The 21,079-nt window shown below is 39.5% G+C and overlaps 1 protein-coding gene across 1 annotated transcript; it reads left to right on the top strand.

The window, feature by feature from the left end:
* Positions 1 to 11,099: 11,099 nt before the first annotated feature.
* On the top strand, positions 11,100 to 18,307 carry LOC135361884 (spermatid nuclear transition protein 3-like). The gene is made up of 3 exons (XM_064573631.1): positions 11,100 to 11,153; positions 17,788 to 17,970; positions 18,164 to 18,307. The coding sequence occupies exons 1-3, from the start codon at positions 11,100 to 11,102 to the stop codon at positions 18,305 to 18,307; spliced, it is 381 nt and encodes a 126-aa protein (XP_064429701.1).
* Positions 18,308 to 21,079: the final 2,772 nt, after the last annotated feature.

Raw genomic sequence — 21,079 nt, 5'->3', positions numbered from 1 at the left:
CATGGCCTCTTCAAACATTGATATTTGGGGATTCTCTGGTATCGAAAGACATCCTCATTGATTCATGTAACCTAAGATAGTAGAAGGACACCTTCCTAAGCCAATATGAAGACTCTGTTGGCTTTTCCTGAACCTTCATGGGACAGGGTTGTTTTGGAATGCAAAGGCACCTGGGAGAATTTGGATAGTAGTGATGCCTGGGCATCTGGAAAGACGATAAGTTTCTTGGAATAGTTATTACCTCCCTGTCAAAAGCCTAATATTTCTAACAATAAGAGCAAAATGTTGCAAACTAATGACTGATCCTGGAGAGAAAGGAGTGTCCGTGGCACAGAGCGCTCATCCCTGGGGCACTGCCTTGTATTTTCATTCTTTGGACTGGCCTTACACCTCATAAATCTGTCAGTCATTTCAAATAAAATTTCTGTTTGTGTTGGGCAAACCATTTCCAGCATTTTATATGAACTATCTGGCAAGCTGGCGAAACAATGGGGACTATATTCCACATTGAAATAAGGAGAGAAAATGAGTCTTTATCTTAACTAATCATTTCTTTGCTACCTCTAAGGCTGCACACCTATTAAAAAGCTAGTGTCACATTTCCTTCAGTTTGGAGAATTTAAGTTGAATCTTCTCATTTGGGTTGCCATCTGGTGTGCTACTAACAGTCTCAGAGAGTAAGAGGCCATCTGTTAATACTTTTTCCAGGAAGCTTTTTATAGAGCAGTGAAGTGGCAACTCTCAAAAACACATTGTAATGACTTACAAGATCTTGGTTATATGTACAAGTTGAGGCTGATATTTTATTTCTACCAACAGTACTTTCTTCCGTTGAGCAGAGACAGAGGAATCAATAAATATGGCATATTTGCATGCAAAAAAAATGCTTATCTCTGATATGTGGGGAGCCAGAAGGTTGACAAGTTATTTTTCTTATGGTATTTCAAGAGGAAGATTGTAAAGACATACTGAGAAGTAATAATGATGATGATGATGTTGATGGTCATTTGCTGAACACTTGCTGTCTTCTGGCCATTGTGCCAAGTGCTTTACATCCATTGTCTTATTTTCTCCTTACAATAACTCTGAGGAATAGTTACTGTGTGATTTACAGATTAAAAGGAATTGGTACTCTGGGGTGCCTGGGTGGCTCAGTTGGTTGAGCATCCATCCGATTCTTGGTATTGGCTCAGGTCATGATCTCAGGGTCATGAGATGGAGCCCCACACTGGGCTCTGTGTTCAGGCAGGAGTCTGCTTGAGATTCTCCCACCCTGCCCCTCCCCCCACTTGAGTGTGCATGCACACTTTCTCTCTCTCCCCCCACCCAGATAAATAAATAAATCTTAAAAAAAAAAAAAAGAATTCGTGCTCAGAGAGGTCAATGACTGGCCCATGGCACAGAGCTCATAGCAGCCGGAACTTGAGCAGACTGTTCTTAATTTTTTTAGACCCCAAAGCCTGTACAATAGCTATTTATGAGCTATTCTCTCTCACTGTCCTGTGCAAGTTAGACCAATATCCTTTTTTTTTTTTTTTTACCAGCTGGATACCAACAATTAAACTTTCTATTACTAGAAGTAAAGGTTTAGATAAATTTGATCCAGGACAGCTGATGGTCTGGATTAATAACAGTATGGGTCAGCATGGGTTAGGTTTTGATATAGTTACAAATAACCCTCAAATCTCAGTGGCTTAGCAGAGAAACATATTTATTGTCCATGCTACATGCCTGACAGCTCACAGGAATTCTGCTCATTATAATCACTTGCACTGCTGGAGCTTCCATTCCGATACAGACTTCAATGACCACAATGGCACCAGCCCCTCCTTACTTCCTTGCACATTTCATTGGCTCAGGCAAGAACTTAGCCAGCCCAAACAGGAAGATACAAGTTAAATTCTCCAAATGGGTTGAGGAATTTCAATCCTACCACATGTGTGACCAGAAGGAGGAACGCCGAAATATTTGGAACTAGCTCTAGTTAACCACTGAAGCAACTTACAGTAGTTGATTGAAAGCCTATGATTTCTGGCCCTTTGCTCAGTGAGCATTGCTGGAGAAATGTCTATTTAAGTCCTTTGCTCAGTTTTTAATTATTTGCTTTTTTGCTATTGAGTTTTAAGGGTTCCTTACATATTTTGGGTATTAACTCTATCAAACATATGGATTACAAATATTTTCTCCCATTCTGTTTGAGATTACAACAAATGGTCCTAAAACATACCTTTGCATTGAGTGGGCTACAATATATTCCCATTGCCTTGTTGTTGCTGTTCTGATGTAATTAATTGTTCTTTAGAATCACACCTTGTCTGAACCAGCCTCTTTTCTATTCACTATCAGATTTCTCTTCTGCATCTACATTCTATAAATGTCAGAGGATACTACTATACACAAATCATCCCAGTATCTTTTTTGTATAATTTGGATTTACTCCAAAGATGATTTTGAATCATATACAGTTGACCCTTGAACAATGCAAGGGATTGGGGTGCCAACAGGATGCCCTGCCCCTGAGCAGTCAAAAATCCGTGTAACTTTTGATTCCTGCAAAACTTAACTACTAATAGCCTACTGTTGACTGGAAGCCTTACCAATAACATAAATGGTCGATTAACACATATTTTGTATGTTACATGTATTATACATTATATTCTTACAATAAAGTAAGCTGGAGAAAAAATGTTATTAAGAAAATCATAGGGAAGAGAAAATACATTTACAGTACTGTACTCATAAAAAAAATCCACAAATAAGTGAATGGCGTAGTTCAAGTTCAAACCCGTGTTTTGCAAGGGTCAACTGTAATTGAATTTCCTTTTTCTTTTGTTAGTATCCTATTGTAGCCCACTCAATGCAACTTTCAATTTCAAGTATGTTAAAATTTTTGCTGTTAGGATGTTTCCAGTATATTCAAAGTAGACTTCCTTTTTGTATTTGTGGTAAGCTGACGGTAGGGGTATTTACATCATGACAAAGTTTAAAAGATGACTTGAGAGGCACTTTGGACAGGCTATGTGTTCATCAGGACACAGGAATGAGGCATATACAGGGACCCTTCTTAGACAAGTCAGCTTGCCTTTGTTAGACAATATGACTTTTGGAGGATTGGCAAACTAAGGAGTAATGTTTAAACTATTTTATTCTATTTTGGGTATGTTTTTCTTTTACACTTACTGTTTACTTCTTAAAAAAACCACTTTATTTTGAGTTCTAATTGACATACAAAAAAAGCTGTACTCATTAAATGTAAAAAGCTTGATGAGTTTGGAGACAAGTATACACCAGTGAAACCATCACCACAATCTATACCACGGACATATCCATTACCTCCAAAAGTTTTCCACTATCTCTTTATTATTTTTTATGATACGAACACTTAATACAAGATCTACTCTCTTCAGTCTTTTTTTTTTAAAGATTTTATTTATTTATTTGACAGAGAGAGACAGCGAGAGAGGGAACACAAGCAGGGGGAGTGGGAGAGGGAGAAGCAGGCTTCCCACCGAGCAGGGAGCCCAAGATCTACTCTCTTCACAAATTTTTAAGTATGTAATCCAGTATTGTTAACTATAGGCCCTATGCTGTACAGCAGATCTCTAGGACCTATTCATCTTGCAGAACTAAAACTTTATACCCTTTAACTAATAACTCCCTGTTTCCCCTCCCCTCAGCCCCTGGCAACCACCATCTACCCTTTGCTCCTATGAGTTTGATATTTTAGATTCCTCATTACAAGTGATATCCTATAGTGTTTGTCTTTTTGTGCCTGGCTTCTTTCACTTAGCATAATATCCTCCAGGTTCATCCATGTTGTTACAAATGGCAGGATTTTTTTTCTTTTTGGGGGCTGAATAATATTCCACCCTATGTATATACCACTGTTATGAACTGAAAGTTTGTGTCTCCCCCCAAATTCATACTTTGAAATCTTAACTCCTAATGTGATGGTGTTAGAAGGTGAGGAGCTAATCAGGTCATGAGGGCAGAGCCCTCATGAATGGGGTCTGTGCCCTTATAAAAGGGACCCCAGGGAGTTCTCTTGCTCTTTTTGACATGCAAGGATAGGAGTTGACTGTGACCTGGAAGAGGGCCCACACCAGAATTCAACTACACTGGCACCCTGATCGCAGACTTCCAGCCCCCAGAACTGTGAGAAATAAATTGTTTAAGCCCCCCAGTCTGTGGTACTTTGTCAGAGCATCCCCAATTAATGAAGACAACCGTATTTTCTTTATCCATTCATCCAATGATGGACATTTAGGTTGTTTCCATACCTTGGCTCTTGAGAATAATGCTGCAATGAACATGGGAACACAGGTATCTCTTTGAGATCCTGATTTCAATTCCTTTGGATATATACCTAGAAATGGGATAGCTGGATCATAGGGTAGTTCTATTTAACTTACTGAGGACCCTCCATACTGTTTTCCAGAGTGGCCGCGCCAACTTACATTCCCACCAACAGTATACAATGGTTCCCTTTTCTCCACATCCTCAAAAAGAGTTGCTATCTTTTGTGTTTTTTTTAAATAGTAGCCATCCTAATAGGTCTGAAGTGACATATCTCACTGTGATTTTTGATTTGTGTTTCTCTATGATCAGTGACATTGAGCACCTCTTCATATACCTGTTGACCATTTGTATGTCTTCTTTGGAGAAATGTCTATTTAAGTCCTTTGCCCAGTTTTTAATTATTTGCTTTTTTGCTATTGAGTTTTAAGGGTTCCTTACATATTTTGGGTATTAACTCTTTATCAAATATATGGATTACAAATATTTTCTCCCATTCTGTAGGTCGAAAATGTCCTTTAATTTTGTTGATTGTTTCCTTTGTGTGCTGAAGCTTTTTAGTTTGATGTGCTCTCACTTGTTTAGTTTTGCTTTTGTTGCCTGTGAGTTTGGTTATCACATCCAAGAAATCAGTGCTGAAACCAATGTCAAGAAGCTCTTGCCCTCAGTTTTCTTCTTTGAGTTTCACAGTTTCAGGTCTTACGTTTTAAGGCTTTAAACCATTTTGATTTTACTTCTGCATGTGGTGTAAGATAAGGATCTACTTTTACTCTTTTGCACGTGGATATCGAGTTTTCCCAACGCCATTTATCAAAGACACTATGAGTTCCCCATTGCGCATTCTTGGCACCCTGTGGAACATCAGTTGACTGTATGTGTGTGGGTTTATTTCTGGGCTCTCTGCTCTGTTCCATTGGTTTATGTGTCTGTTTTTGTGCCAGTATCGTACTGTGTTGATTACTGTAGCTTGTAATATATTATGAAATCAGGAAGTGTGATGCTTCCAGCTTTGTTCTTGCTCAAAATTGTTTCGGCTGTGTGGAGTGTTCTGTAGTTCCAAATATATTTTAGGGTTGTTTTCCCTGTTTCTGTAAAAGATGTCATTGGGATCTTGATAGGGCTTACACTGAATTTGTACATTGCTTTGGGTAGTATGGCCATTATAACAATATTAATTCTTCTACTCAATGAACAGGAGATGTCTTTCCATTTCTTTGTGTCTGTTTTAATTTTTGTCATCAGTGTCTTATAGTTTTTAGTGTACAAGTCTTTTACCTCCTTGGTTAAGTGTATTGCTAAGTATTTTACTATTTTTTATTATAAAAGTAATACATATTCATTGCTGAAATTTAGGAAAATATAGCAAAAGTGATAAAAAGGCAAAATCACTAATAATTGCTAATGAGCCCATTAAAATAAGAATCCCTTCAGCATTACAGAAAACAACTTATAGTTCTTTTGGTATGCTCTGCACACCATGCTCACCCTCCTAACAAATCAGCCCCCTTTATGTGTGGTGGCAGAAACTTGTAATATTTCTTCAAGGCACTTATTGAAATCCATAGATATATATTTATTTGTGTGTTTATATGTTGAATACAACTGCTGCACCAGAATGTAAATGCCAGGAGCACAGGTTTGTGTTCTTGCTCACAGTTGTGTCCCCAGAGCTTACTAGAGTACTTGCCACATAATCAGTGCCTGATAAATATTTATTGAAGAAATGAATTATATATATATATGCATATATGATTTCAAATCATATAATTGAACTTTCTTCTATTAAAATATCACAGCATTTCAATTTCAACTATGTTTTAAAATTTTTTGCTTTTAGAATTTCCCAATATATTCAAAACAGACTTTCCTGTTACATTTGAAATAAGCCAAATGGTGGAGGTGTTTATATATTTTAAACATATATATATATATTTAAATTGAGATTATATTTTAGTACTATTTTGTAGCATGCTTTTTCTCACTTCACCCTATATTGTATCTTACTTAACAATATATTGTATTTCAAAAGTATTTCTCTTATAATTCTCATATTTTTGTCAGATAATTTTTGATGGCTGCGTGCTATTTTTTCTTAAAGATAAGTGGACCAAGATTCCTTTACCATGTCCTTAGTGTTGCCTATTTATACTGTGTTCAATATTTTGCTCCTATAAATACCGCTGTGTATTATGCATACTTTCTTGGGAACAGTTCTGATATATCCATTGAATACTTGGATGTTCTAGATCAAAGTGAATGAATTTCTTTTAAGGCTCTTGTTATATTGCCAAAGTGCACTTCAGAAAAGTTGCACTAATTTATATCATCATTCACACTACATTATGGGAGTATACTTATCTCTGCATCCTCACCAAACTCACGTAAGTCTTTTTACTTTTTGCCAATTTCGCAGGTGAAAATATATTTTGTTTACATTTCTTTGCTTACTAGTGAAGTCATACATTCTTTCTCTGCTTTCCTTCCCTCTGTTCTTTCCTCCAACCTTCCCTCCCTTTCTCTCCCCGCTCCCTCCCTCTCCCTCTCTTTCTCCTGCTGTCTCTCTCTCCCACTCTTTCTTTTGCCATTTGTAGTTTTTCTGTCCGTGTCTCTTGCCAATTTTTTTTCTTGTGTTGGGGTCTTTTTTTTCCTGCTTATTTGTAAGAGCTCTTTATATATTAAGGTTATTGACCCTTGTCTGTCACATATCACATTTCCCCCTCAAATTTGTCATTTCTATTTTATTCTTATTTATGGTCATGTTGAAATAAATAAATTTAAAATGTTTGTGTAGTCAAAATTAGGAGTCTTTTTCTTTACAGCTTCTACCTACTTATGCTTAAAGAATTATTCCTTCCTCTAAGATTAAGTATTCACCTTAATGATGCCCAGCTTATTTTACCCCAGTGGTTAAATATTTCACATTTAACTGTTTAATTCATAGTTATGGGGTATTTATAATGATGTAGAGGAAGAGAAACAATTTTCCCTCTACCCTTCTAGTTTCTTGGCTGAGAACCCCTTATATTAAAAGACAGATTCACAGAAGAAAATAAACAATTTTAATTACATGCATGCACATACGGGAGCCCCCCAAAGATATGAGACCCAAAAGGTGGTCACACTATTGAGATTAGTAAACCATCCTGAGCTATGGAAGGGGATAGGGGCCTGTGGCTTCTAAGGGGTGGGGCAGAGGCAACTCACAGGAAGGTGAGAAGAGAAGATGTTTAGTATACCAAATTTGCCCTGTCTCCTGCAGATAAGTCTCTAAGATGAAAAAGGGATCTCTGGTAATAACTCTCTTCCTGGTACAGGCCATCTTTCTAATGTAAATTTCCTTTACAAAAGGGTCACTTCTACTCTGTCTTCAGAGCCCCTTCTGTGCCTGCAGTGTCTTAAAATAATTAGCTCAAAATAATCCTTATGCCAAAGTGGCATATTTGGGGGTGGTATACTCTGCTACCCTCAATAACATATAGTGCAAGATACTGATTCACTCTTTTTTTCCCCTCACATTTAACCAATTCTACCAGCTCTCCTTACTTACTTGGATTTCACAACCTTTTTACTAAAGTGGAAGCTTCTTCCCAGTATTCTAAAGGTTTTATTGTGAATGGGATTTTCTTTTAACATTGTATTTTCTAACTTGTTATTGCTGGCATACAGAATACCATAAATCCTGTACATTTATTTTACAACCACCTAACTGAATTATCCTAGTAGTTCTTAGAGTTTATCTCTTGCATTCCTAAGTAGAAGGAGACTGTGATGACATATTTCCTTTATTTTTCTTGCTCTGCTATGCATATAGCTATGGATACTTATACAAAATTGGGATCATACAAAACAGAAAATTTTCATATATATCTCCATTTAAAATAGTGTGAGTGTTTCCTCATTGACACCCTATTACTTTAAGAGAAACCTAAGTTTAATATTTGCATAAAATTCCACTGTATGAGATACACTATAATTTAAAAAGTTTTAGTTTCTTTAAATTTATTTCTTAATTTAACTCTTGATTTTGAAATGATTCCAGATTTGCAAAAATTTGCAAAATAGTCCAAAGAATTCTCATATAGCCTTCATCCAGCTTCCTTAAATGTTAACATCTTATATAATCATAGTACAAATATCAAAACCAGAAAATTAAAATGATGCAATATTATTAAACCAAGGTCTACAGATTGTTAAAAACCAAACTGATAAAAACAATTTTATTAATTGTTCCACTAACATATATATATATATATATATTTTGCTCCAGCATCCAATCTGGAGCGCACATGGCATGTAGTTGTCATGTCTCCTTTGTCTTTTATGAATTGGGACAGTTCTTAGGCTTTACTTTTACTGATTCTGAAAATTTTGAAGAGAACTGGCCAATTATTTTGTGGAACATTACTCAATTTTGTTGTCTGAGGTTTCCTTGGTGAAATTCAGATTTTGCATTTTTGGCAAGAACACCACAGAAGTGGTGCTGCGCCCTTCTTAGGGCACCATGTCAAGAGGTGCCTGATGTTATGTCCCAATACCAATGATGGTAATGCTGATCATCATTGTTTGCCAGGTTTCTTCATTGTGGAGTTACTATTTTTCCCTCAGTAATTATAAATATCTTATGGTAATATATTTTGAGACTATGTAAATATCCTGTTTCTCATCATACTTTTACCCACTAATTTTAGCATCTGCTGATGATTTTTCTTGAAGTAATTATTACTGTGGTGTTTGCCAAATGGTAATTTGCTATGTTCATCATCCCTTCTAGTTATGAATTGAAAGAGCTTTCCTTTCCCTCTCATTTATTTATTCAATCGTGTATTTATCTCAGTGCGGACTCATGGATATTTATTTTATACTTTGGGTTATACTCTGATACGACTTTATTTTGTTGCTCAAGTCATTTCAACTTTAGCCATTAAGTGCTCTTTCAGGTTGCCTCCTGAATCCCGTTGGCACGTCCCCATCCTTTTATCCTTTGAGCATTTCCTACTTTCTGCTACTACAAGGTGCTCTAGGCTCATCTTGTACATTTGCTGCCCCAGTCCATTTCTCCAAAGATAATAGTACTTAGAAATCAAGATCTAGGCACTAGGTGTGCTCATTGCCTCTCAATGGCTAGAGCTAGGAAGTATATGTGTGTATCTATACACACATATATGCATTCAGATGTATATTGTATTGCTTGCTAAGGAAATATCTTTATAATCATACTGTATTAAGAATACTTATTAGGGGGTACCTGGCTGGCTCAGTTGGTGGAGAGTGCCAACTCTTGATGTCGGGGTCATGAGTTTGAGCCCCACGTTGAGTGAGGAGATTACTTAAAAAATAACATCTTTAAAAGAAAAAAGAAAAGTTATTAGGCACTCCTGTATGTGGATTTTAGAAGTTGCCTTCCCGACACCTATCAAGATGGTCATATAGCTTTTATTCTGATGTGAATACTATTCATAGGTTTTTTCTAATAATCAAACACCTATGTATGCCTACAAAAAAACGTGCCCAGTCATAGTGAACTAGTATGTATTATTCTTCAGGAATTGCTTTGCTAATATTTCATTTAGAATTTATGCTTCTATATTCACAAATTAGATAGGGTTTTTAGTTCTCAGTTTTGTGCTTTTTCAGGTTTGGATATCAGAGTTGAGGTGGCTGTATTAGTTTCCTGAGGCTGCTGTATTAAGTAATCCCAACCTGGGTGCTTGAAACAACAGGAATGTATTCTTTTGCAGTTCAGAAGACCAGAAGTCTGAAATGAAGGCATAGGTATGGTTGGTTCCTTCTGGCGGCTCTGAGGGAGAATCTGTTCCCTGCCTCTCTCCTGGCTTCTCGTGCTTGTTATTTCTTGACTTGTAGCTGCATCACTCCAAGCTCTGCCCCCGTCTTCACATGGCCTTCTCCTGTGTATCTCTCTGTGTCCTCTCCTCTCCTCATAAGGACACTAGTCATTGGATTTAGGACTTATCCTAAATCCAGAATGATTCCATCTTGAGATCCTTAACTAATTACAACTGCAAAAACTCTACTTCCAAATAAGATCACAGACTGAGGTTCCAGGTGGACTTAAGTGGGGGGGGGGGGCATTATTTAACCCACTAGAGTGGCTCAGTCAAATTAAGTGGATAAAACTTTTATTTTATTTTATTTTATTTTATTTTATCGTTTACAGTTTAGAACCAGAGTTTCCTTTCAGTCATGGTAACCTCAAACCTGAGTGTGAGGTCTTTACATACTACATTTCTGACTTTAAATCATTGTTGCTTGGGTACCATATTCTAGTTTTTGGTATTCCTTTATTGTTTAGGCTGCTGAGTACCTCAACCATCTTTATGGTTTTTCCCTTGGCTAATTGTGTTTTGTCATATATAAATCTATAAATCACATGTAATCATATAATTCAAAAGTGATTATATGTTCATCTATGCAGCAGGGTATGTTTGTGATATAGATAGATACGGTTATAAATATTGGCATCTGGCAATAAGCTGACATCTGGTGTGTAGTACTAACTTTTTATTAATTGATTTATGTTCATAATTGGCTTATGCATACTACATAAATATCACTCTCATTTTTGTTTAAAAAATTAACCTTACATTTGTGATGGCTTTAATAGGGATTAAACTGCTCTAATCAGCTCTCATCATTTTAAAGAGCTGTTATTTTCACTATATGCCACAGAAAGGCACCTCAACTTTCAGTCCTGATACTGTCCCCAGAGGGGCCATTCGAACTTGTAAGATGAGTTGCATTTCAGTGGGCATATAAGTCTTCTGCCAGACCTAGGGAATAACCTGATGAATGCCAAGAAGATCAAAGAGTGGGAGTTTGGCAAGCTCTGCAAGGAGCATGTGTGACAGAGGAGGAAATGGGAGGGGTAGTCAGTGGATCAAGGCCAACTTGGGGGGTGGCCATTCTGTGAAGGGTTTGCAGGAGGGGAGTATAAGCCCCTGCCCTCTCTTGCAGAGACCAATTGAATGTTCTAAATCTTTTCTGCCTTTGGGGTGGTCTACATCCAGCCTTGTTAGCAGTGCTGGTGACACTTCCCCCTCACCCCAGAAGGTTATGTCCCAGTTTATAGCCTTGAGCTCAGGAGACTATAGGAGACAACAAGGAAATGTAGGAGAGAAACCTATGACTCCTGGAGGCTCATCTGGCTGGAATGGGAATTTAATTCAACCCACCTTAAATCCTTCCAAACAGAAGAGAACCAGTCAAGATGGAGAAACTGAGTCATGTACCTTCTTTGACCATGCCTGCTCCACTTTTTAAAAGAAATACATGGCACATGCTCAATGTATGTTTAGCGAGTACCTCCACAGTACCTAGCACTTGCTATAGTGAGTAGCTATTACGAGGCTAATTTTATAGATGAGGAAGTGGAGGCCCAGAAAGGTTAACAAACGACTTGCCCCAAGTCATACAGTTCGGAAATCCTAGCGCTGGGATTCCAGCCTGACTTTATCAGGCTCAGAGCCCATGCTTTCCCCAGCGTCCTATGCTAGAGGGAGATGGTTTAGCCAGTATGGAATACAGAGACTCTTTAAAGGCTGTCTACCCCGGGAACACATTAAGCTGCTTATTTGGCTGTGCTATTTTGCTAATTAATTTGGTACTTGCTTAAAACCAATACAAAATGATTGTGGTGAAATTTTAGAGTTTCCAGAGGAGAGATTGTTTACATTTGGCGCCAGCGAGGGAGAGGAAAAGAGATGGAGGAGAAAGCAGGCAGAGGCCTTCACTGTATTGCCACGTGCCTGGTTTTCAAATTAGACATTCCAAAGTCTTCCATCAGGGCGGTTTGGTGTATCCGTCTAGGCAGTTTTCCACTGCTTGGAAAAGACACAAAAGCTTTTGTTCATCATGAAAGAATTTTCTCGTTCCCATCTACAGTAATTGCCAAGAATGAAATCTGTTACAGTCATTCCAGAGAAGAATGATTGCCTTTCTTTGCCTAACGCCACGTAGTCGATGCAGGGCCAGCTTGAGCCGTTGCAGAGTCCCCAGCTGCCGGTGGGGGGCAGCGACGCTGTGGCTTAAGAGTTTCCTTTTAGCTCAGTTCTGTCTGGGGATGGTCCAGGGTGCTCCAGCCACCATAAAGAACTGTGTGCTTTTGGACAGGGCCATACACCTCCCGTGCTTTTCAGATGTGAAATCCGAAATCCACATAGAAGGGATTTGCTCTGTGTCCGGCACACCGCCAGTTAGTGGTAGAACTGGGACTTGAACCCAGATCTCCTCACTTTGGTGGGAAAACTGAACGGAATCAGACCTCACTGAGGAATGTTGAAGGATGCAGCTAATCATATGTGCTAGATAAACTGTCAGGGGAAACCGGAGGAGGACCTGATAAGGCACTGGGGAGAACAAAACGTCAAAGTAAGCCTGATCATTATGGAAAAGAGTAGGTCAGGGTAACTACCGTCAAGGCCACTACTAATGCAAATTGAATATCTGCTGCTTACCGAACGTTGGATGATGTAACACAACTGTAGCTTTAATTCCATATAAATAGAGCATTCAGGGCATTCGCTCTTCTCAACAGTACCATCAGCTCATTCTATACCTAGGGATCCGTGGGCTCCTTTGGGCCTCAACTTTTTTTTTTCTTCTCCTCCAACACGTCCTGGCCAGTTCATTGCCCTGCAGATGGCCTTTTCACTAATTGCCTGTTTCCTGTTAAGGACCTGTGAGATTTTTCAGGTAAATGACGGAGGGGTCCCATGGAAAGAAAACAGAACCAAACATATCTTGCCCCACTTTCCCAGCCTCAGGTGTTCTCTCAGTCCCATCATCTGTGAGTTGGGAATAATATTTCTGGTTTTTCGGGTGCCTACCATCCCTTGCTGGATACTGGGGAGTCCTCACTCATGCAAGAATTTTTGGACATTGGGACAAAAGACATGTAGGCACTCACATGTGTTGTGGTAGGGTGAAAAAACAGCTCCTTGAGACATCGGGTCCTCCATAATCCCTGGAACCTGTGTTGCCTTATTGGAAGAAAACGTCTTTAGAGATGTGAGGAAGTGAAGAATCTTGAGATGAGGACATTATCCTGGATTATCTGGGTGGGCTCTCATTGCTGTCACATGTATCCTTATAAGAGGGACACAGAGAGAAGGTGATATGAAGATGGACCAGAGAGAGATTCGAAGGTGCTATTTTTGAGGATTGGAGAGATGTGGCCACCAGCCAAGGAATGCCAGCAACTGCTAGAGACGGAAAGGGGCTAAGAACAGATTGCTCTCTGGAGGCTCCAGAGGCAGTGTGGTCCTGCTGACACCTTAATTTCAGACCATTTCAGACAAGTGAAACTGACTCTGGACTCCAGACTCCAGAACTGTGAGGACAGACATTTCTGTTGTTTACATCACTGAATTTCTGGTACTTTCTTAGAGCAGCTGCAGGAAACGAGTACAGTTGATTACTCACATGATAACCTGCACAAGGATTCCCCAAGGAGAAGGGCTCAGGTTCCCTTTTGTGGGGAACAACAACATTGGGTGCTTGTTGTCATGAGGGGTGGAGATGGAGTGGGGGTTCATGCATGGACGCGGGGCCGTTCATGGTTGGAAATTCCCGGTGATGCCCAAGGACAGAGCACCTGACTGGTGCAGATATGGGGCAGAAAGGAAAAAAGGAGGGGTGGGGCTTGAAAGCTCTCAGCTGCCCAAAATCAAAAAGTGGTTAGAGGCTTCATTTCCAATGACCATAAGGTTGTTGTGTGTCAAGTTAAAAGAGTAAAGCCTTTAGAACAGGGCTCGGGGAACAGTGCTCAGCACAAATGAGTTGCTAATAAATATTACCCATTATTACTTTTTACCATTTTGAATTCACTTCCCTTTTCAGTTTCCCAAGCCAGTATTGGAGTCCTCATGAGTCTGGTTCTGAAACTCCCCATTCCCACTACACTTCCTCTCCAGGGTGATTGCATCAATCCCTATGTCTTTCAGTGATACTCAAATTGACCTCTGCCAAGGACCTGTCCCCAAGCTCCAGCCTGCAAGATCCGATTCCCTACTCACCATCTCTCCACGGAGCCCTGACAGGCATCTCAGGCTCCATGGGTCTCCTAAACCCTCGGGGTCTTTCCCTGCAAACCCCCTGCTCTCCAGGCTCCCCACCTGATGCAGTCACACTGCCACCCTTCCTGTTGTTCCAGCCAGGAACCTGGAAGTTACCCATGGAGCCCTGCAACCACTCCAACCATCCCCAAGCTCAGCTGATTCCATCTCCTCTCCATCCCCACCAGCTACTCCATTTCAGCCCCTTAAAGTGCACCGGGCCTGGAAACTCCATCTGAAGTCCCCAAGGAGACCTGCACACCAGCTCACATCTCGGTGTAAGTGGTCCTGGCTATATTTTAGAATCACTTGGCTTTGTTTTTTAAATTATTAGGCCCTGCCCCAGACAGAGATGGTCAGAATCTCTAGGGTGGGGCTCAGACATCAGAAACTTTTAATCTTAGGTGATTCCAAATGCAGCCAAGGTGGAGGACCACTGTGTTGGACTTGAGGTGAGAAGCTGGACCCTGATGCCAGAGCAAATAAACAGAGGAGATGATGGACTTTAGCGCTGGGTTAGTACCACACGCTTTCCCAGCAGCCTGCAGTTCTGGCTGTGGTGGCCCAACAGTAAACAAACACCCTTTTTCTTTTCTTTCTTTCTTTCTTTTTTTTTTTTTTAATGTCGATAGTGTTTTATTTTTAAAAATTTTTTAAAATTGTGGTTAAAAAACACAAAACATCAAATTGGCCATCAATCATTTTTAAGTGTATAGTTCAGTTGTATTAACAATATCATATTGTTGTATAACAGATTCCTAGAATGTTTTCATCTTGCACAACTGAAATCCTATCCCTATCGAATAGCAATTCCCCCTTCTACCCTCCCCACATCCCCTGGCAACCACCATTCTACTTTCTGTCTCTACGATTTCAACAACTCTAAGTACCTCCCAGAAGTGGAATCCCACAGTATTTATCTTTTTGTGCCTGGCTTATTTCACTTAGCGTAATGTCCTCAGGGTTCCATGTTGTAGAATGGTTCAGAATTTCCTTCCTTTGTAAGGCTGAGTAATATTCCATTGTAGGTATACTGACTGCCAACCAGTTGTCCAAAGTAGTTCTAACAGTTTACACTTCCTCCAGCAGAATGTGAGAGTTACAGTTGCCATGGAGATATTCTCAAGGGGGTTAAGGTCAGTGAGTTCTCTATGGTAAGTATAAAATGTTCTGTTTAGATTTAAAGAGTAAGTATATTCTGGATGATCTTGGGGACCTGACATAAGTGAATTGTGTTACCTTGTCTGCTTCAGCATTGGTTTTGGTGATGGTGATGAATGGAAATGGCAGTGTTTCTCAGTCTTGAGACCATGGGACATATTCTCAAGAGTCCACAAATATATTCTTGGGGTCTTCATATTTTCATGTTTGAAAATCACCATTTATTTTATTTAATCCTTACAATCATCTTATAAGGTAGGTACTATTACTAACCCTGTTTTACAGATGAGGAAACAGAATCAGAAAGGGGAAATGATTCACCTAAGGTCACATAGCTCGTGAGTGGTACAGTCAAGACTCAGAACCAGGTCTGATTGCAAAGCATTTTTTGATTATAAAGCACTAACTAGTAAACTACCTTCATGAGGGCAGTTCTTATTCATCCTTTTTCAAATAGCTTTATTGAGATATAATTCATATACCATACAATTCACCTATTTATAGTGTGCAATCATTGCCTTAATATATTCACAGGGTCCTGCAACCTTCACCTCAATCAATTGTAGAATATTTTCATGATGACCAAAAGAAACTCTACATCCCATAGTCATCACCTTCCAATCTGTCTGACTAGCCTTAAGCTGCCACTAATATCTTTTGTGCTTATAGATTTGCGTATTGTGGATATTTCATATAAATGGAATCATATAATATATAGTCCTTTGCAACTGGTTTCTTTCATTTAGCATGTTTTCAAGGTTTATACATGTTATAGCATGTATTAGAATTCCATTTATTTTATGGCCAAATAATATTGCACTATATGGATATACCTCATTTATTTATCCATTCACCAGTTGATGGACATTTGAGTTGTTTCCACCTTTTGACTATTGTGAACAATGCTGCTATGAACATTTGTGTACAAGTTTTTGTGTGGACGTAGTTTTCATTTCTCATGGATATATGCCTAGGAGCAGAATTCCAGGGTCAGCTGGTAACTCTATGTTTAGCTTTTTGGGGACTGCCAGACTTTTTCCAACCACTGCACCATTTTACATTTCCACAGGCAGGGTATGAGGGTTCTAATTTTCTACAACCTCACCAATACATGTTATTATCTTACTTTTTAATTATTTCTATCTTAGTGGGTGTGAAGTGATATCTCATTTTGGTTTTGATTTGCATTTCTCTGATGGCTAATAAGGTTGAATATCTTTTTATATGCTTATTGACCCTTTGTATATCTTCTTTGGACGAGTGCCTTTCAGGTCTTTTGACCACTTTAAATTGGGTTGTCTTTTTATTGTTGAGTTGAAAGAGTTCTTTTATATATTCTGGATAAATTTCCCTTATGGGTTTATGACGTACAAAATTTTTCTCCTGTTCTATGCATCCACTTCTGTCTCTTCACTTTCTTTTTTTTTGAGAGAGAGAGAGAGAGAGAAAACACATAAGGGAGAGGGGCAGAGGGAGAGGGAGAGAGAGAGAACCTCAAGCAGACTCCAGTGGACATCCAGTTGTCAAAGCACCATTTGTTGAAATAACCATTATTTCCCATTGAATGTTCTTGGCACTTTTCTCAAAAACAAATGTGTCTTTAGCTATATGGGCTTATTTCTGGATTCTCACTTCTATTGCATTGATCTGTGGGTCTACCCTTATGCCAGTACCACACTGTTTTGACTGTTGATAAAGGCAGTAATTTCATACTATAGAATAGAAAACTGAGGAGATCTACAAAGACACTGGGAAAAAAAGATGGGTGGAATGGGACAGTTTCCTGGTAGTAGCCAAGAAGTGAATGGCCTTCAAGGTGCATAAGAGAAAACTGTTGAAAAGAAGTGGGGTGATGAGCATCTCCATAGAAAAATACAGTCACATTATCTTGGAAGCATTTTAGGTAAGACATCCAAAATATTAGGCAATGCTGAAAGATGGGAGAGAAGAGAATGAAACAAGGAATGAGATTGGCTATAGGGCAGAACTTGGAGGAAACACCTTCTGCCTGCCAAGTGTGCAGATGATGAGAAAGGTTGGCGGGTCAGTTCAGAAAAGCTCTTGAAGGGGTTGTTGAGAAAATGCCCACTCTCTCCAATCAGAGCATCTTGGTTTACCCAGCGCCCCCACCCCCCAGGGAGGAGCCAAGAGTGGTGCTTTGTGATGTCTAAGCTACCACCCACCTGCCCATATCCCCTAGCTGAACAAACAAAGCCAAAGGGTGTGGCTCCTCATTGTACTGGTAAGGGGTATTTTACAGTCTGGTCAGGAGCTCTGGAGAAGACCACTGGGAGACTTCAACATAGCTAAAGTTACCAGGAAGCCAGAGAAAGCTAGCACAGTTATGGAACAACCAACCCTAAGCACAAAACAATTAACTCGAAGCACAAAAAGAAAGAAGAGGAGGAGCCAGTGTCGACCCAGATCCATAGGTAGTGGCAAGGTAAGACCACCTCACTCAGGTGCCTCCTCTTCTTTCCCATTGATTTCCTCCCCCAAGATTCCCACCCTTTCCTTATCTGGCATAAAACCCCTCATTAGCCTTTGCCCCTCCTCATGAATCCTTCCTTTCCATTCAGTCCCCCATCTTCTTCCAACCTATTGCCCTTCTGGAATCACCCTGTTTGCCCTTCCAGGTGAAGAAGATGCAGAGGGGAATAAAAAGACTGCTTCATACAAGTTCAAGAAAAAAATCCTCTCGTTCTAGTACAAAAAGTCCAAGAAAGGTGAAGAGAGTGAAAAGGGCCAAGAAATTTCGGCCTTTAGCAAATATTGAATAGTAGCCTAAGTCCAAGGCACTAAGGCCAGGGCTGAAAGACCCTACAGTGGCATATCACCATCCTACAAGGTATGACACCATCCTGGAACAGAGATGGTGGTGATTAAAATGAAATCAACAACTTTTGAGAAGCCCCTTATTCCAGGAGATGTGTGTGCATGTGTGTGTGTGTGTGTGCACGCGCGCATGCACGCAGGTTCTCTGATCATGAAGAACAAGGGAAAGAAGGGAAGAGACAGGTTGTGAGAAGGGAGAAGGAGAGGTTCTGGACAGTTGGGGGCTACAGTGACAGGTCCACAGTTAGCCAGACATTATTGATAAAGAGTGGTTGAGGACTGAACATTGAAGACAAACTTCCATTCTTAACATTTAACCCATAGGCAAGAAGGAAAAAGTGCTTGGTGTGTGTGTGTGTGCACATGTGTGTATGTGTGTGCATGTGACAGAGAGAGAGACAACATCAGTGTTTAGATTGCCAGAACCTGAATGGGGAGAGGTGTGATGGGTGGTGGGTAAAAGGGTCACCCCCTAATAAAAGGTAGACAAAGAAACTACCTTTAGGCCACCTACTTCATAGCAGTGTTTGATTTCCCCCACAGTATGCAGGAAACAATAAATGCCCTCAGAAGAACCCTAAATGCATTCTAATGAAAGTTATTGACAGCACTCCCAAGGACTAAAATGGTGTTTAGATGCCACAAACCCAATACAAATGAGGTCCCTTTCTTGCTAAGAAAATTTGGGATGGAGCAGTGTCCTATTAGGTTAAGGAAACCTTTGTCCAATCATTAGCTGACCCTTAAGCTAAAAGAAGAGATACTTTAGTGGCTACACACAACAAAGAATAAAAACTTTATGGAATTCGTTCAGCAAAGTCACCAAACCGCCAAACAACAACATATTCCAATAAGTGGATATCCACATTCAATGAAGGAAATTCAACCCCTCCCTCATACCATATATAAAAAATAAATCAAAGACCTAAATATAAGAGCTGAAACTATTTAACTCTTAGAAGAAAACATAGGGGTAGATTTTCATGACCTTGGACTAGGCAATGGTTTCTTTTATATGACACCAAAAGCACAAGCAACCAAAGAAAAAAATAGATAAATTAGATGTCATCATGATTGAAATCTCTGGTTAATTGTAATTAAAATCTTTGGAGAAAATATTTGCAAGTCATATGTCTGATAAGGATCTAGTATTCAGAATATATAAATGACTCTTTAAACTCAATAAAAAAAAAGATACGTCAATTAAGAAATGGCTAAAGAGGGACGCCTGGGTGGCTCAGTCGGTTAAGCATCTGCCTTCAGCTCAGGTCATGATCCCAGGATCCTGGGATCGAGCCCCGCCTTGGGCTCCCTGCTTGGCGGAGAGCCTACTTCTCCCTCTCCCTCTCCTGCTCCCCCTGTTTGTTCTCTCTCTCTGTCAAATAAATAAATAAAATCTTAAAAAAAAGAAATGGGTAAAGGATTTGAATAGCTATTTCTCCAAAAACATACAATAAAGACAGTGAACTCATGAAAAGATGTTCAAGATCACTAGGCATCAGGGAAATGAAAATCAAAACCGCAGTTAGGTACCATTTCTAGACATTTCTAAACACAATTAGACACCCACTAGGATGGCTGTAACTTTTTTTTAAAATGGAAAATAACAACTGCTGGTGAGGATATAGAGAAATTGGAACCCTCAAGCATTGCTCTTTGTAATGTAAGTTGGTGCAGCCAAAGTGAAAACTAGTTTGGCCTTTCCTCAAAATGTTACATATAGAGTGGCTATATGACCCAGCAAATCCAGTCCTATGTATCTGAGAGAATGGAAAACATATGGCCACGCAAAGACTTGTACACAAGTGTTCATAGCAGCACTAGTCATAATAGTCAAAAAGTAAAAACAACCCAAACATCCATCAATTGAAGAACAAGTAAACAAATTGTGATCTGTCCATACAATGGAATATTATTCAGCCATTAAAAGCAGTGATGTACTCATACATGTGACAACATGGATGACCCTTGAAGACACGATGCTAAGCGAAAGAAGCCAGACAAAAAGACCACATACTATATGAATTCATTCATATTATATGTCCAGAAAAAGGAATCCTTCACAGGCAGAAAGTAGATTAGTGTTGCTTAGAACTGGAGTGGGAGAGGGATGAAAGAGGGTGGAGGGGATGACAGCTAAAGTGTACAGGGTTTCTTTTTGAGGTGGTGAAAATCAAAACCAACTGGGGTGATGGTCGCCTGGATCTGAATATGTTAAAAACCATTGAATTGTCCACTTTAAATAGGTGAATTTTATGGTCTGTGAATTACATCTCAAGAAAGCTGTTAAAAAATCAACAGGAACCCTCAGTTTGTTTCCTATATGGTTGCTGGAGGGGAGGTGGGTGGGGGGATGGGGTAACTGGGTGATGAGCATTAAGGAGGGCATGTGATGTAATGAGCACTGGGTGTTATATGCAACTGATGGATCACTAAACTCTACCTCTGAAACTAATAGTACACTATGTTAATTGAATTTAAATATAAAATAAAATAAAAAATCAATAGGAAAAAATCTTTGGCAAGAGTATACTCTACTGATTTAGAGTCTTGTGCCAAGGTTCTGGTACGTCTAGACTGACAGTCCCACTGGACTGTTTCCAATGGGGAAAGAAGGCATTTCCAACAAGGAAATTGGGGTGCTATTACCAAAAGATGGAGGGATGGATGCTTAAACCCCTCCCAAGAATTATAATTTTACTTGCAGTAAAATCCTA

Source organism: Mirounga angustirostris, unplaced genomic scaffold, assembly GCF_029215605.1.
Source record: "Mirounga angustirostris isolate CCGP_5_RB_7025 unplaced genomic scaffold, mMirAng1.0.hap1 SCAF_11, whole genome shotgun sequence".
In the NCBI taxonomy this organism is placed as follows: Eukaryota; Metazoa; Chordata; class Mammalia; order Carnivora; family Phocidae; genus Mirounga; species Mirounga angustirostris.
The sequence above is the reverse complement of the archived record's forward strand: the minus strand, read 5'-3'. Positions and strand labels throughout refer to the sequence as shown.